This window comes from Nymphaea colorata, chromosome 9, assembly GCF_008831285.2.
Source record: "Nymphaea colorata isolate Beijing-Zhang1983 chromosome 9, ASM883128v2, whole genome shotgun sequence".
Classification (NCBI taxonomy): domain Eukaryota; kingdom Viridiplantae; phylum Streptophyta; class Magnoliopsida; order Nymphaeales; family Nymphaeaceae; genus Nymphaea; species Nymphaea colorata.
The window spans coordinates 23,840,164-23,857,123 of record NC_045146.1 but is presented as its reverse complement, the minus strand read 5'-3'; the positions used below and the strand labels follow the sequence as shown (position 1 = coordinate 23,857,123).

Here is a 16,960-nt window from a genome sequence, read left to right as displayed (position 1 = left end):
CACTCCCATGGCCCGTACCTAGGGATGTCAACGGATCGGACTCAGATCGGATATACCTTTTATCATATCCGATTTTTCGGATATTCATATATTCGGATTCGGATTAGAATTCGAATTCGGATGAAATTTTTTTTATACCATATCCGAATCCGATTTTTAGTTATACTTGAATCCGATCCGAATCCGAATTTTAATATCCGAAACCTATCCGAATCCGATTTTTAAGTTATACCTGAATCTGATCCAAATATCATTTTTAAGTTATATCTGAATCCGATCCAAATCCAAATTTTAGTTATACTTGAATCCGATCTGAATTTGAATATTAATATTCGAATCTGATTTTTAAGTTATACCATAATTCGATCTGAATTTTAACTTTTAAGTTATATCCGAATCCGATCTGAATCTAATCTGAATTCAATTTTTAAGTTGTATCTGAATCCAATTTCTGACTTTTAAGTCATATATAAATCTGATCCAAATCTGAAATTAACATCACACTAAATGAACTATGAAAGTCAATTAACATCACACTAGTTCAAATTGGACTGTCAAATGAAAAATATAAATTTCTAAAAATTGTACTTGGTTGTTGTTCATTGATGCAACAAGAGGCTAGACGAGTCATCTTTCACACTTTCAATAATAATAAAAAAAAAATAATCATATAGTCCAAGCTTGCAAAATTTTTCTAATTTTTCTTTCAATGCCTTCAATATATATGACATTTCTTTTTGGATATATACTTCAACCATGTTGATAATATATTAAGGTCCTGAGGATAATGATATCAAATTAACCTGCATTATGCAAATGAAAACTTTAATTAAATAAACATCTTAAACATACATAACACATAATTGTACGTTTTAATCGATGCAATGAAAACAGATAAATACAAAAGAATATATACCTCTAATTTATGATCCAGTTTCAATGTATGCAGATGCAAATGGTGCTTCCTCTTCAAGTAAAAGTGTAGGCAAATCGGAATCATCTAACAAAAAAATAAAATAAGCAACACAAAAATATGTTTAAAAACATTAATAATAAGTAAATTACCTTCAGCCTTATCTCGCAACCAATCTTGTGCATAAATCAAAGTCTCCACGGTCTTGCAACCTAATTTACTTCTGTATAAATCAAGAATACGTCCACATGTACTAAATGTTGAATTTGATGCAACAGTTGATATAGGAATAGCCAAAATATCACATACCATTCTAGATAACAAAGAGTATTTAGGTGCATTGACTTTCCACCAAATCAAAATGTCAATTGGATTATTTTTTGGGTAAATGGACTCTTCCAAATATATCTCTAAATTTGATTTTGTGCGTTGGCTTTGTGATGATTCTTCAAGAAAGTCATCTAGTGCACTTGTTTTAGGTTTCTTATTAAAAGAAACTTCAATCAAAAGTAAAACTAGATGCATCATTATCATTCTGAACATCAACAATGTAACCTCTACCAACAGATTAGGCTAGGCATCGGGCCGGGCCGGCCCGACCCGACTCGTTAAAAATGAAAAAATCAAAGCCCGGCATTCAAAACGGGCTGGCCCGAGGCCCGACCCGTTTCTAAACGGGCCGGGCCGGGCCCATGTAATATCGGGCCTCGGGCTTCGGTTTATGCCCGAGGCCCGGCCCGGCCCGATTATTAACGGGCCGGGCGGGCTGGGATGGGCTTTGAGGCGGGTTGCTACTTGCTAGCCTCTAGCTCACTCAAAAAATGAGCACGAACGTAAACCATGTGCACTTAATAAAATAACAAAAACAAGAACAACACCAACCAGTAGAAAGTAGTCCTCTGGAGGAGAAGCACTCGATGCAACCGACGATGAAGCAAGTAGAGCAGCTGTGCGATGGCGGCGACCAACGGGAGGACCGGAGGAGGCAGCCAAGGGGCGACGACCGATGAGGAAGACTGGAGGACTGGAGGAGGCAGTCTCGAGCTCGCGGCGATGAAATTTCTTAATGAAACGAAAAGAGGAAAAGAAAACCTAACCCATAACCCTAAGTTCCTAATTCTCTAAGTTCATTTTTTTTAAAGAAAAAAAAAACCCATGTTGGGCTTATCGGGCCGGCACCGATCACAGTGGCAGGCCCGGGCCGGCACCGATCACAGTGGCAGGCCCGGGCCGGGCCGAGCCCGATGAATTTGGCCCAAAAACCTTTTTGTCAAGGCCCGGGCCTGGGCCCGTGGTGGGCTGGGTACCAGGTACCCGGCGGCGGCCCGGCCCGGTGCCCAGGCTTACCAACAGAGAGCGTTTTCAATGCATAAGTAGCTTTATATTCATCATAACGATCACTAAAATAATTCTTAATTGCAGAGACAAGTTCATATGCTTCATCTTTATAAAATTACCTATAATAAAACTCAATTATTTTCATCTTATAATGAGGATCAAATACCATTGCAACTGTTAAAATTAAATTGCATATATCTCAATACTTGTCAAACTTTGTTTTCATCCTCATTGCTATATTTGAAAGACAAATATGTGAACTTGAACACATTTTTTCAATTTCCAATTTTATCTCACAAAACTCTTTAAAGAAGATATTGGAAGTTGGACATTTGACTGCAAAAATGACATTAGTAGCATCATAAAATACTTTTAAACTGTTATGAATAATAGTAGTCTTCTTCTACTCATCCTTGGTCGGTCTGAAATGAAGTTCTTCAAAACGACCAAAAGCTTCTTTATATTGTAAAGCTATATCATGCATAAGAAATGTTGAGTTCCATCTAGCTGGAACATCAAGACACAACTTTTTCTCACAAGTAACTTTGACATGACGCACTGCTCGATCAAAAATTTAACATCAAGCTGGAGATACCTTAATATATTTTATGCTTTCTCTAATTTTGTCAATCACATCACTTTTTTATTTGACATCATCTTGTACAACCAAATTAAAAATATGAGCAGCACATTTAACCTGAAAAAATTTTCCATTACAAACAAGTGCATCCTTTTCAAGAAGTCATTCTATCAATTTTGTAACCATGATATCATTTGTCGAATAATTATCTAATGTAATTGAAAATAACTTGCGATCAATGTTCCATTTTAATAAACAATCTTTGATGACTGATGCAAGTTTTTCTCCTGTATGAGGTGTTTCAACCATAACAAAGTTGAGAACTCTCCAACCCCTTTCGTTGTTTAGGGAAAGAGAAAACGATAAAATACATTCAAGTGGGATGGGGACCATTCGCTAAATCCCACACTTGGGAAAACGTGAGTCTGTAATTAAAATCACAAAAGAGAAGGGAAAAAGAATTCGAGGAAAATGAGTCCGATAGGATGGGGGCCAGACGAACCATGAGAATCCCACTTGCGCTGAGTGTAGATGTCGTTCCCTCAGACGGCAAGCAATACATCAAAACCACAGGCCTGGACAACATTACCTTAGTGAGTTGGCGACGATGAGGGTGAGTGCTTTCAGGACGAAATCTTCGAATCTTGTGTGAGAGAGAGAGAGGGAGAAGAAAAGAGAGGAAGAATGGCAAGGGTTATTCTTGGAATCTTCGGTGCAGGGAAGGAAGAACGTCAAGCAGTTCTTCTTCTTTTTTTTTTGTTTCTTTTTTTTGTTTTTTTGTTGGGCCGTAGGAAAAAAGAAACAACACCAATCATCTTCAATAACGTTCATTTAACAGCCTATAGAAACTATTGCTTTTACAAGCAAACAAAATGGGCGGGAAGCTTAATTTTCATTTTAAATTAGGTCAACTTAAATTGAACTTAAAGGAAAAACTATGGTTTTTTAATTTCGTCCAACCTAAAGCTAGTTGAAAATTGTAAATATTATTTTATTATTATTAGTATTTTTAGGCATGTATATATTATTATTACAATTTAGTTATTAATGTATATAACATATTTGAATAATTGTATTTCATAGAAAAATTTCAAAACAACACATATAATGTAAGTAATTTAATAATATGACATTCTAACTGGACTCGGGTGTGAGTCGGAGCCGCACCCATGTCTGGTGCGCACCTGACTTGATGCGACGCGGATGAGACATTAAAATAAAACAGTTAGGGTGACTCACTGCTAAAAAAAATTTTAAAAATTATGTTTTGGCTTCACTTAAAATTTTAAAATTATAGTTTGACTCTGGCAACAAAACAACTAGTAAGTATATCGTATATAAAAAAGCTATTATTTGATGATGATTACTTATTGCAAATTATTAAATTAGGTGACCCATATTATTTCTCATTAAAAAAAGATCTTATTTAATGATTTTTACTCATGTCATTGAGTTAATTAAAATATTTTGCTTTACATCCGTAAAAAGGGTGTTCAATGATATATCAGATATCATTATCATTATGAGTTTAGCAGTTTTTTATATTAAATATATTTATTTGAGATTATGCACAGTGAACAAGCTTTCAACTAAAATGAATATCATAATGCGTTTAAGATTTTTTATTTATTATAAAACATATTTTATTTTAAGTTAGCTTTAAAAAAAGTATATTTTTTGCTATCAATTTTTTTTTTCATACGTGACATACATGCCAATAGTTTTTCTTGACACCTTTACTTTTTTAAATATATAATATAATTATGCTTGAAACTAATTTGACATAGCAGTCTATTAAAATTTATAGCTTTAAAAAGTATCTTTTTCATATTTTTGAAAATTCTCTTTTTTTTGAATTTTTTGATTGAAGTTTTCTTTATTATTTTTAATTAAATAAATATATTATTTAAGATTTCCTGCTAAAATACATGGTGAAGAAGCTTTCATGCTTTCGTTATTAAAATTGTGAACATTGAACATTAATTAGTTTATTTATAACTAATAATATATTTTAAAATGAGTAAACTATTATTTCATGATGATGACCCATATTATTTATCATTAAAAAAATATTATTTAATAATTTTTTCTCATTTTATTGAGTTAATTAAAATAATTTGTGTTACACACATAAAAAGAGTGTTTAATAATATAAAATAATTTATAAATCATCTAACCTTTATTACAATAATTATTCTTTACATAAAATTTTATAATTACTCCAATGATATGTAAGATAGTTTATTAAATCAAACAATGTGTTGTTTTCTTAATAGTTAATGTTTTTGTTTTTAAATTGGTGAATTATGTGTTATATATGAAATATCTAAGACTTTTGAACATATTATATGATTATACAAAATGATTTACTTGATTGATTGAATAAATAATTTTTAATTTCATAAATTAAAACTTTTTTATGAGTTCAAGACTTTTTTCATATTAAATATATCTATTTGTGATTCATTTTCATATTCTTAAAAATACTAATTTTATTGAAATTTTCTTATAGAAGATTATTATTATTTTTTTTAATTAAATAAATACATTATTTAAGATATAATGTTTAGTTGGTGCTTTAATTATACCTTCATATACAGTTTATATTATTTTTATATCATAACTTTAAGTTGGTGTTTGGTGTATACAGGTTCGGATTCAGATATCAACTGTAATTCGAATTCGGATATCAACTCAGCAACTCACAGTTCACATTCGGATATCAAGCTGTAATTTGGATTCGCATATACTTGTTAAGATGGTTAAGTATCCGATCAAATATTTACTTAAAACTGAATCTGAATCCGTATCCGATCGGATAAGATGGTTAAATATCCGATCGAATATTTACTTAAATCCGAATTGGTAGAACTCTGACATCCTCAGCTCAACACATTGCACCAGCCTCCTTGGGAAAGTCAAAAGGGCTTTCCCTTTTAGCGTATGCATGTATTAAGTTATATCCTTTTAGATATTAAAAAAAAAAACTATAAAATGATATATGGACTTCCGTTGGATAGAACGTTGCAGCTATCCAGTTGAAAAAAGAAATAAGCTGTTGAATAATAGGCGACAACAAATGCAAGAAATCCTTCTCGTTAGTTGGATTTGGTGAAAAATTGGACTTCGGATTCTTTTTTCAATCCAGGAAGAGCGGATGGTGTAGTGAGAGTGGCGATGGCCCTTAGGAATGCAGCTACGGGTTTATGTCTTTTGCTGCACAAAAAAAAGTTGAACGTTTCTTGGGCTAAAAAATGACTTGGGTTGAATAAATGAGGATTGAAAGAAAAGTTAGGCGCCCAAGCAAACATGGAAAGCCATCGTTGGCTCCGCTAGGCTTGTAATGGCCTGGCCTGAATGAAAGTCTGTGAATCCTGTTCGTGTCGCGGTCATGAACATGCCATTGTCTCTGCAGATTCGTTTGAGAATTGGATTGGCTTAACATGCCCTTGACTTTAACCAACTCGATTCCGACCGTCGTGGTTTCCACAATTCACACCTGATCCTTGCTGTGGCAAGCCGCGAGCCCTCGAACGGGGAAGGGAATGAGAAGGGGAAAGGGAAAGAAAGCCACCGGCGGTGCTGATTCTGCGCCTATCCCTGAATGGGCAGAGCCGATGAACGGGAGCCACGTCGATGAGGTGGAGGAACTCCTCCGCGTCGCTCAGGATGACGTCTTCCTTCGCCTGAACGTCAATTCCCATCGTCTCCATTCTTCCTCTTCTGGTCTGGACGCCGATCTCGATCGAAGATTTGCGGCACTAAAAGTCCCGTCCGCGCAAAAACCTAATCCCTCCGCAGCGTGTAATGAATCGGAGGAAAAGCGTGGTCAAATTGGGGACGGGAAGTCGGGCGACGTCTTCGGTGCGGAGCTATCTGCCAGGTTCTTAGCTCTAAAGGGTCCGATGAAAGGGGAAGCAGATGTGGCAATGAAGCAGCCCATGGATTCGTTATCGGTGGCTGCTGGCAATGGTTGTGGCGAAGACGAGGACTTCGACAGCGAGGTGCAGAAGTTGTTGGAGTGGGCAAAGGACGCAGCTCGTCTTGATTCTTCTCGAAGTGATGAAGAGGATGAGGGTAGCGATGGTGACGATGACGATGACGATGACGAAAGCGATGATGATAGAGCTGAGAGTAAAATGAAGGTAGAAGTTGGGAAGAAAGAGAAGCGTAAACAATGAAGAATAATTTTTTCGGTTGAAGAGAAATCGTGACTCGATTGCTATCTGTAGAGGGTGAGAGCCTGTGCAGGGTTAACTCTGGGACACACTGGGACAATGGTGAGAATTCGGAAGTCCTGATTTGCTTGGACGGGTTCTTCCTTTGCCTACTATCCTTAGTTTGTAATTTGAGATGTAATTGATGATACCAAAACCTCCTTGTGAAGACCTTTCTTGCCTCCATCATCTGGAGGCTGTGGTTTGAGGAATTCGCTGCGTATGTATAAACTGGTTTGCCTTGAATTCTCTGGAATGTCAAGGGGTGCTTCACGTAGCCATAAGAATTACATGGTCTGTGCTGTTCCCTCTGCTGTTATTATGCAACCAATCACCCTATTTTCCAAGTTACTAAATTGTTCTCCTGCTGCTGCCTGTAACTTGAGCTCTGGTAATTACTTGTGGTATCATGGATTGTTTTGCATTTGCTTATTTCTCTTCATGGCCATTTGATTATCCTTGATCTGGTTTAATTTAAGATTAGACTCCTCCCTCTGTTATTGAATAAGACTGTTCGGAGATAATGAAACACTTTATCAGTTTTACTTTTACAGCTAAAAGCAACTGTTTGGAACTCCAAGAAAGTTCAAACATGCTTCTAATATTATGACATTTACCAGTAAATGTTTGCATATGAATGTGATGAAACACATGATCATCAACTTTTTATGCATTGTGATATATGTTTTGACGCCTGCATGGATCTTTCTTGGTTGAATGGACTTGTTTTCCGGTGGCCGAACTCTGGGGTGATTCTTTTTCTCACGCGGTTCACTGCTGTACGCCCAGCTGAAATGATGCATTATCCATGACTAGTGGGAGCATCATCCCCTACTGGCATTTGAAACAGGAAAAAGCAACGTCGAATATGAACTACTTGTGAAATTTCTGGATATGGACCATTGGATGTACTCCTAGAGAATTGCCTTCCTGGGGGATGAAACCTCTTCCTTTCGAAATGCCAACTTGATATGAAATTCTAATATTTTACAAGCGTTTCTCTTTTTCCCGCTTTTAATGTGAAAATCTCTATGCGATTGGTCGAAGCCCATAATCTCTTTGCAAAAATCTTTTATTTGGGGATTGCCTTTTGTCTACAGTTTTCAAAACAGAGGCCAATTTGAAAATTTTCAAATAAGGACTTGAAGGGAAATTCCTATAACCTGAAAAATGAACGCCAGTTGCAATCTTTTTTCAACGCTACCTTTTATTATTAAATTATATTGCCGTTCTTCTAGCTAACCTTTTTTTGTTTCTTATGTTAACAGAAGTTTATTTTAAGTGCCGACTTGATAGCTTTTACCAGCAAGTGTAATTTTTATTAGAGAAGTTGTGAAATAAACTGGATGATCCTGGACTACTGCAGAATAACCATTGTGCTTACTTTCAAACGAGAAGGGCTAAAGATAAAGAGCACCACGGATCTGTATCACTCAAGTTGTTTGATTGGCGCTCAGTCAAGTGGAAGAGCCGGATACATCCGATCCGTCATGCTTTAGCAGTTGGCAGTCTGGTGAGCCAAGGTCACAGTAGAGAAGGATGAACGAGTTTGTTGGGGAAAGGATGGTGAGATTTGTCCACCTTCGATGTTGCCAAAATTGTTATGCCAAAGAGAAGCATGAGGGTTGCCTGGAAGTTCTGTGCCGACGTAAGCAGATGTGTCACCCTCCTTCCCCATTTGCTCAGATCTGTCCTTTACTGTGCTACCCACTGCTTCTCTGGCTATGATCAATCTGATGAACTTTTCAAATTTGTGGACATTGTTAATGGCTTTATATAATAAAAAGGACTACTCGCCTCGCCACTGATCGGAGTGATGTGTCTGTGGCTGCCATACTTTGGTGCAAACCGGCGGGCAGAAACTTCCTCCACTTGTCTTTTTTTTTTTTTTTTTTTTGGGAATTCTTTGCATAATTTTCATATACTTACACAACTTCATATATAAAAGCATTTAGTGCAATATAAAATAAACGTCTGTTTTTTCGTATGTGCACCAATATGCCTTGCCAGTCTCTGCGCAAAAAATGTGGTTATATACATACGTGTGTGTGTGTGTGTGCATGTGTGTTCAAATTATCAGGGACATCTCTCCAGTATATTCATATGAGTTCAAATGCTTGATCATTCTTCAGCCAGTTTATTGTTGAGTAAACGGACAAAGAAGCTAAATTCATATATGCGGATCATACTGCTTAACATAAGAAAAAGAAAACTGGAAGCATAGACCTACCGTACTACTAAAAATTGACCATCTAATATGTCGGAAAATCATGGTAGGACCGAAAATATGTCTGTTGATTTGATATTTATTTTTTCTCATACAGGATAATCTTCAGTAACAAATTGATGATGGCATACACAACCACAAAAATGACTTTTGTAGCTTGTGCCCTTGCCAGCTATAAGTAGCACCTTCATCGAGTCTCCACATACACACACACACAAGTTCACAGAAGAAGAAGAAGGTCTGATACAAAGATGAAGAAAGCAACAGCACTGGTGCTGCTAATTTTCCTAACAGTTCAGCTCTTTGTTCAGCCAAGCTTCCAGGCTGACCTGACTTGTGGTGAAGTGGTCATGACATTGCACAAATGCGTGTCTTACATGACTGGAAGTGAGAGTGCGCCTTCCCCTGATTGCTGTGAGGGCCTTCAACGCCTTCGCAGCTTGCTGATAACTCATGAGGACAAGGAGCTGGCATGTACCTGCATCCGACATGCAACACGGCGCATCCACAACCTCAAGGAAGCTGCTGTTAAAGAGCTCCCAAGCACATGCCATGTCGAGTTGCCATTCGCGCTCTCTACCTATATGGACTGCAATAGGTGATAATCTTTCTTCTCTTCATCTTTCTTTCTTGCATCATGAGCCACTTCTCCTGCATCTATTTTTGTGTGTCTGTGTGTGTATATACACGGAGACAGGGAGGGGTGCGGAATACATTCAGCCAGTTTCATTTTAAGACTAAGTTTCTCACCTTCACCATTTTCTTTTTTCCTTTTGCTCTCTATTCTTTCCATTATAATACTAGTCATGAATCTTGGGGCATAGGAATCTGAGAAAATCAGTTTCAAAACAGAACTAGTTTTACTCATATTCTGAGATATATGTGTGTGTGTAGATTGCCTTAAGGTCTATGTATGTGTATATTCTGTGGACGAACTAGAATGTTCAGCATCATTGCAGAGACTCCGTGTGTCTATTGCGTTTTGTGTTTTACATTACCTATAGAAACCATTGCTTCAGAAATTTTGGTCATGCTTTTACGAAGAGCATTTTTTTATTTTTCTTAAGTTGGTCTGCTTTTATCAAATTAGTTGCATGCACGGATTGGCTAGTTGACAGAGACTTTATTCTCTTAAAGGGTAGGTCATCCTTGTCCCTTCCTCTCTTCCTACACTCAGGATACTGTCCTATTAACACGTTAGATTTAGAGATGCTATGTCCAATCTTATAACTAAGTCATGAAAGTTTTTCGTGAATATAGAAGTTTTCTAGTACATAGATCATCAGTATATATATATATATATATATATATATATATATAGAGAGAGAGAGAGAGAGAGAGAGAGAGAGAGAGAGAGATTTTAGTGCCGCGCCTTGGAATTTGGAAACCTTGGCAGCAGCAGAACTAACTTCACCACAATCTGCAGTCGTATTCAGATTCTATAATCCTGTCATCCTCAAATGGCATATGATGGTAAGGACTCACCTGGAGCTTTTATTTCTTGTCAAAAAAGAAAGCAGAAACAACTTAGATTCTCCTGAATTTCATGTATTTATTGATTTATTTTGTTGGAGCCACCTCTGCTCCATAATTGCTAGGCTTTTATATATAGTTAGCTCCTTTTTTTTAATACCAGAAGAAACGTACATGTTCTCTATAGGCATGTCTTTTGTTATGAATCGATATTCAAATTGTCTGATAGTTTCACGTGGGCATGCTTTTAATCTTTCACATTTTAGGAAAGATTATTGTCAATTTGTCACTCAGCTTTTTATATACATCTTGCATTTGAATCTGTTGACTTATATCTGTATGCAGGATCCTCTTGTAAAAACTGAAGATGGTGTTGCAGCAACGGCCGCATCTTCTCCACTTATAAAGTGAAGAAGTTTTAGGCTAATAAAGTGTGTTCACTTGGTTGGTGGTGCCCCTTCTATTCCTTCGATTTCCTTTGTATGATTTTGAGTCATAAATAGAATCAAGATCGTCAATGTCAGAAGGTTGTTTGAATTATCGATGTCAAGCTCTTTCAGTAATAATGTTTGTACGAGTTGTGAAGTGGGGATGGCTGTGCTCAATCCAGTATATAAAACTGGCAATAAGCTGATCTTTTAACAAAATTCATCGGACATATAGGGTTCTTGACTGTTTGCTTTACTTCTAATTTCCTTTCGATCTTAAATCTTGAGGAACTTAAATTTGTGAATTTAAGAGCATACCAACCCCTTAATATTTTTAAATAGTACTTTTGCAAGTATAAAAGAGTAAATATGAAGATCTCAAGTATATGGATCGCGCAAAGGGGTTTGGTGTAACTAGTTGGCAGGGCAGAGCCAATTGTGCGCACGTGTGGGCCTTTGCCCACACAGTGCCATAAAATCTATATATATACATACTGTTTTGTCCAAATTATTTTTCTAAATTTATATATTAGTGCCACTCAGTTACTTAGTTGTTTTTATTTGGTGCCCTTGGTCATCTCTAATATTGAGCATAAAATCTCTGGCTCCGCCCTGCTAGTTGGGCTAATGCTTGACATGTAACCAGTTGCTAGTTCGATTCCTGTGGGTGTCAACCCCTCTATGAAGTATAGGCCCCAGGGCAGGGGGTACTAACTTTGGAAATATGTTACAATTTCTCCAAATCATTCTGCAAGTAGCCAATGACTTGGGCTATAGAAACTATACTTCGCAATTGGTGTGCAGCTGGTAAGTGGTGAATGTAGAGGATAACAAGTTGAACAATTCAAATCATGCATGGTCTTGTTCTCAAACTTAGCAGCAGGGACCTAACTTAGGGAAGTAAATGGATCAGATATATTCAATTATGGATTCAACTTTGAATTAGTTTAATCAGATAAGTTAAACAAAATCAAATTCAAATACCAATAAGACCCAACTTAAGTATGCAATTTCATAACCAAACCAAATCCAAACCCAATATCAACCAGATATGGTAAAGATCTGACTCCATTATGCATGATCGTCAGATCTTATGGTGGTGGAATCAGATATGGTTTAAAAAATAGAGTCCAAGTGAGAATCCAATTCATCGATTTGGACTTGTACAGTAAACCGATCTAAAGAATGTTGCTCGAGTTTGAACCGTTTACAGGGCTATCTCACCCGCATCATATAAAGAGAACAGAATCAAGTTGGACCAACTTAATTGAACATTTTCCCATCCCACTCTTCGTTTATGCGATATCGCTAACCAAAAGTCCATTCTAAGAAACTAAGCTGAACCAGCTTTACAAAAATCAGTTCATGAACCGAATTGGTGCGGCTGCTGATTCGTTGGTTGATTCATTGATTTACTTGCAATCGGTCAAACATATTAAAATTGTTATATATATATATATATATATATATATAACAATATAAAAGAACAATTGAACATGAAATGTGGGACTCTAGAATCGGCCACAGAATCTACCAACCTGAAAACACTGCCCCGAAACAACATAATAGGTGAATATTTTCTCATCCCATTGTCGTCGATGCTTTTGAAGGACTTCTTTGTTAAAAAAATAATATAATTAAGTGAATATTTGAAATTTGACTGGTCAAAAGTCGCCAGAGACGGCTATTACACAATTTGGATTTGGATTCAGATGGTCAATGCAAAGTCGGTTTCGTGATCCGAGGAGGTTAGTTGACGAGAAACCTACTACTAATGCGAGAAGGTTTCGGATATGGCCAGATATCCGATTTGAACCTGAATGTCGACATTTCAACTTAGTGGTGGGCTTCGGGCTGGGCTGATCTGGAACCGAACTATTTACTTCCCACATGTAAGGGGCGGCTGTGGAAGGCAGAAAATTCCGCGCCTTACAGTCTCGCTCCCTCTCTCGCTCTCGCTCTCGCTCTCGCTCTCATGGCGACGATTTCATCTGCGTCTGCTCTCTCCTTTTCTACGCTTCCGGTGAAGGTTACTGGAAAATCCCTCTCCGGGCTTGCCCCCAACATGCTCCTATCTTCTCATAGGCTGTAAGTGATCGTACCCTTCCGAATCCTTTGTGCTTCTCTTTCCCTTCTTCGTATTGTTTAACTCTGACTCTGATGGCACTTTGGGTCTTCGTTCAGTTCTTTCGATGCTTCCCCAATTAACCTCACGAACACCTCTGCAAGAAGGGGATGGGTGGCCGCTGCTACTCTCAGGACCGAGGCTTCCACCGACGGCAGGGCCGAGGCGGAGACGAAGGTGGGAAGCGGAAGCCGACCCCGTGTTTCGCTTCCTTTTCGGGTCGGCCATGGGTTTGATCTTCATAGGCTGGAGCCAGGCCTACCGTTGATTATAGGGGGGGTCGATATCCCTCATGACAGAGGATGCGAAGCTCATTCAGATGGTAAGGCTGTGGTCCTCTGAAGATCTGCTCTTTCTCCTCAGGCATTGCGTCAACTGGGATTCTGTTATGTAATGGTTCTCTGGCGTTCTGTCAATTCATCCGTTTGGGGATTATTTGATTTGTAATATTCATCTGCAGTCTCTCTTTTCATGCAATTCTGCTGTGGGGATACGGCTGAGAATGTGGAACTTGTTCTGACATAGCGGATTGATTAGGCACGTGAGACAATTCTTGGTCTGATTGTTCCTTGATGTTTCGAAATTTCGGCTTCATGCTTCGAGTTATTGCAAAAAAGTTTGGAATTTTATACTAGAGGTGCAGCCGTAACCGTGATTTAGAAATTATTTTTGTTTGTATTTTTTGAATTTTTCGCTGGTTTCCATGGTGGGGGAGATAGAGTCTGCAGTGAAAAGGTTTACTTTTATTATTGTTGTTCTTCTAAGTGTTTGGGATTGTGAATTCTGATTGCAGGAGCAAGACTAGTCCATTTTCTTAGAAATTTATCCTTCTAATATGGAAGTCCAAGAGAAGTAAATAAGCTACGGGTTTCATGTTTCCATCAATATTGTCAATGATGCCAACCTTTGTTTCCTTTTCAATTCACCATTAACTAAATCTGATAAGCAATTCTGCCACAACTGTCGTATTGATGGGAATTCAAATTACAGGAGATGTGCTGTTGCATTGTGTTGTCGATGCAATTTTGGGAGCTTTGGGACTTCCGGACATCGGTCAGATTTTCCCTGACAGTGATCCTAAATGGCGTGGTGCAGCATCATCAGTCTTTGTGAAAGAAGCTGTATGCCTCTCCATCCACATTAATCCCTTCATGAGAGAATTTTTTATTGTCGTTATAAATTTATAATGTGCATTGAGCTTCTTTACTGTTCTTGGTTACTAATAATGCTGTTTTGTCATTCCATGAGATAGCTATAGGACCATCTGCGATGTGGAAACCATCATTTGATTGCTTTGTTTCTTCTGACCTTCTATGGAGGCATTACGGCTTTTTTCTTTTCTAGTGTTGTGTATCCTGGTAAAAGAAATTTTCGGTGACTACAACTTTTGACCAATCAGCAAGACTACTGCTAGGTGTCCTATTTTTACGTTATATAATTTGTTATAACTATCAGAATAAGTCAATAACATACAACTTATAAAACAATGCCAATTTATCTTTCGGTATGCAGTTGGGGTCTGAATACAGGTAGGGTTTGTAATAAATGTGGTTCAGGGACAACAGATTGATCCTTTTTTTCCAATTATTGATTGAAGACCCCTCTTTCTCTCTCGCTCTCTTAAAATAATTTATGCAAACAGACGTGCTCCATTTGTCTCAGGAGTGACTTTATGTGTGTGTTGGCTCTTTGCTCTGCTCTGTACTAGAAGTTTTCTGTCGCAGTATCTGCATTTGCCCTCATTTTCTTTTTTATTTGTTGAACATGGTCATCAGAAATCACTGAACCTGATCTATCATTCCTCTTTCCGGTATACAAAATAGGAGACTTCACCCAATCCGTTCTTATAAAATATTGAAAACCATCTACTTATGCTTTACAGAACAACTTCACATCGATGGTAGGTGGGGCTTACTATAAGCCACAGTGAATAACTTCACATTAACAATAACGCTAGAGATAGCGTACTGAATATCTTTACATTAACTATAGGTCTGGAGATTTTTTGCAGTTTTAGGCAAATTTTGACAGTGCAGTCTTTGTATTTTTGTGACTCAAGAATGCATCTGGATGCAACAGAGAAGTTGTAAACGCATGTTTGCTCGACTTTATGGAAGACATTAAAGTCTAATAGTTCATTCATCACTGGTAGTTGGAAGTTGTGGTGCTGCGACTTTAGCTGCATAGATCTGAAAAATCAATTTGGTTTTTGAAATCATATTCTGCTCGGCTGCTATTCCAACTGTGTTCTTATTGTTGAATAGGAAGTTTTTTCTTTCTTTCAGCAGGATAGATGTCCCTTTCTTTTTTGCTTTTTCTTTCTGTTGTATTCATTTATTGCTCGTTATCATGGTTTTTCAGGTCAGGCTTATGCATGAGGCAGGTTATGATCTTGGAAACTTAGATGCCACATTGATACTGCAGAGACCAAAACTGAGCCCACACAAGGAGGCTATACGTGCCAACTTATGTGAGTTGCTTGGGGCTGATCCATCTGTAGTCAATCTTAAGGCAAAGACTCATGAGAAAGTTGACAGCCTTGGGGAGAATAGAAGCATCGCTGCCCACACTGTAGTCCTCTTAATGAGAAAGTGATCTGCCTTGACATGGCCAGATAGATAGATTTATAGCCCTATGATGCAATCGTTCTGCTGTGGTCCCTTGAAGATGCACATTTGGGTGCAGCTAGTATTAATGTGAAAAGAGTGGGGTCGTTTTCTCCCTGACTTCTTGGTTATGTTTATCCTTCGGGAGATGGTTTTGTATTCATGTATCCTGAGGCTTTTTGCCTTGTAGTAAATATCCCAATTATAAATGATCAATTTAGATGTTATGTTCTGCTTTTGACTCGGGTAATAATTGGTATTTTCCCGAGTCTACCCAGATAGATGGGCCTAAAAACTTCGAAGCGCCAACTTAATTGTAAGTTCAGTCTGGTTAAAGCAGGTGACATTTAAGAGTGCAGATTGGATCATCCACTGTTTTGAAATGTGAAATGCAACTTTGGACACACTCCTTCGTTTATTAGTAGATCAACAGTACTCTGACACACCGTCCGGATCCTGTCTGAGGTTCCTGGTGTAAGTTGTATAAAACGTCAAATGACATGGATCTTTTTTTTTTTGAGGAATTTGATCGGTTCTCTAAGTTGTCTAATGAGTCCAAAACTTCAAGCACCCCTAGCGCCGGCGGTTAGGTAGGGGCAAGTGTAAGGTGTCAGAACGGAAGGATCAGATGGGTTTGACATTATTGATGTCTTTTCCTGCACAGAGCCAAACTGATAAGCAGGCCTCCCGAGCAACGATGTACTAGGGAGTCACTCAGAGCCCCAACACGTCAAATCTTAAATGATCATAAATAAATGGTAGAAAATGACAAAACCCTCAGACCTGATCGCTATTTATGATATACTGGATTGCTATGTTTGATTGAGCATGGTATCAGTTAAGCTGGGTTTTGTTTTCTAAAATTTGCTTTTTGTTTCTCATTTGCTTCCCGCTTCACAAATGTTCTGTCGAATCCATTGCCGATGCTAATATCATATTTTTCAGAACAATTTGCCTTGGTTCTTACATTATCCATGGTTTCCTGTATCTTCTATGGAATTATGTAACAATGGAAGAAAGGTGGGAATCCTTTCTATGAATGCGTTCATTCAT

At 37.7% G+C, this 16,960-nt stretch overlaps 3 protein-coding genes across 5 annotated transcripts; all 3 read left to right on the top strand.

Moving 5' to 3' along the window:
- Nucleotides 1–6,139: 6,139 nt before the first annotated feature.
- LOC116261602 (uncharacterized) lies at nucleotides 6,140–8,969 on the top strand. 3 transcript variants are annotated; one of them, XR_007574353.1, is made up of 2 exons: nucleotides 6,140–7,111; nucleotides 8,317–8,969. XR_007574353.1 is itself a non-coding variant. In XM_031640443.2 (1 exon), the coding sequence occupies exon 1, from the start codon at nucleotides 6,377–6,379 to the stop codon at nucleotides 7,010–7,012; it is 636 nt and encodes a 211-aa protein (XP_031496303.1). In that variant the 5' UTR covers nucleotides 6,140–6,376; the 3' UTR covers nucleotides 7,013–7,472. The 3 variants fall into 3 exon arrangements, 1 of the variants encoding a protein (XP_031496303.1); XR_007574354.1 differs by having other exon boundaries at nucleotides 8,415–8,964; XM_031640443.2 differs by lacking the exon at nucleotides 8,317–8,969 and having other exon boundaries at nucleotides 6,140–7,472.
- Nucleotides 8,970–9,526: 557 nt separating this feature from the next.
- On the top strand, nucleotides 9,527–9,877 carry LOC116260706 (non-specific lipid-transfer protein A-like). Its single transcript, XM_031639142.1, has one exon. It carries the CDS (start codon nucleotides 9,527–9,529, stop codon nucleotides 9,875–9,877), a length of 351 nt encoding a protein of 116 aa, XP_031495002.1.
- A 3,192-nt stretch (nucleotides 9,878–13,069) lies between these two features.
- LOC116259930 (2-C-methyl-D-erythritol 2,4-cyclodiphosphate synthase, chloroplastic) lies at nucleotides 13,070–16,139 on the top strand. Its single transcript, XM_031637941.2, has 4 exons — nucleotides 13,070–13,264; nucleotides 13,361–13,623; nucleotides 14,292–14,422; nucleotides 15,663–16,139. Exons 1-4 carry the CDS (start codon nucleotides 13,152–13,154, stop codon nucleotides 15,894–15,896), a joined length of 741 nt encoding a protein of 246 aa, XP_031493801.1. The 5' UTR covers nucleotides 13,070–13,151; the 3' UTR covers nucleotides 15,897–16,139.
- The last annotated feature ends 821 nt before the right edge of the window (nucleotides 16,140–16,960 follow it).

Bases quoted from the DNA above. Each gene is read 5' to 3' on its own strand.
- LOC116260706 (XM_031639142.1), top strand. From the start codon at position 9,527: ATGAAGAAAGCAACAGCACTGGTGCTGCTAATTTTCCTAACAGTTCAG.
- LOC116261602 (XM_031640443.2), top strand. From the start codon at position 6,377: ATGAGAAGGGGAAAGGGAAAGAAAGCCACCGGCGGTGCTGATTCTGCG.
- LOC116259930 (XM_031637941.2), top strand. From the start codon at position 13,152: ATGGCGACGATTTCATCTGCGTCTGCTCTCTCCTTTTCTACGCTTCCG. The intron at 13,265-13,360 runs GTAAGTGATCGT...GTCTTCGTTCAG, and splicing joins CTCCTATCTTCTCATAGGCT to TTCTTTCGATGCTTCCCCAA. The intron at 13,624-14,291 runs GTAAGGCTGTGG...TTCAAATTACAG, and splicing joins ATGCGAAGCTCATTCAGATG to GAGATGTGCTGTTGCATTGT.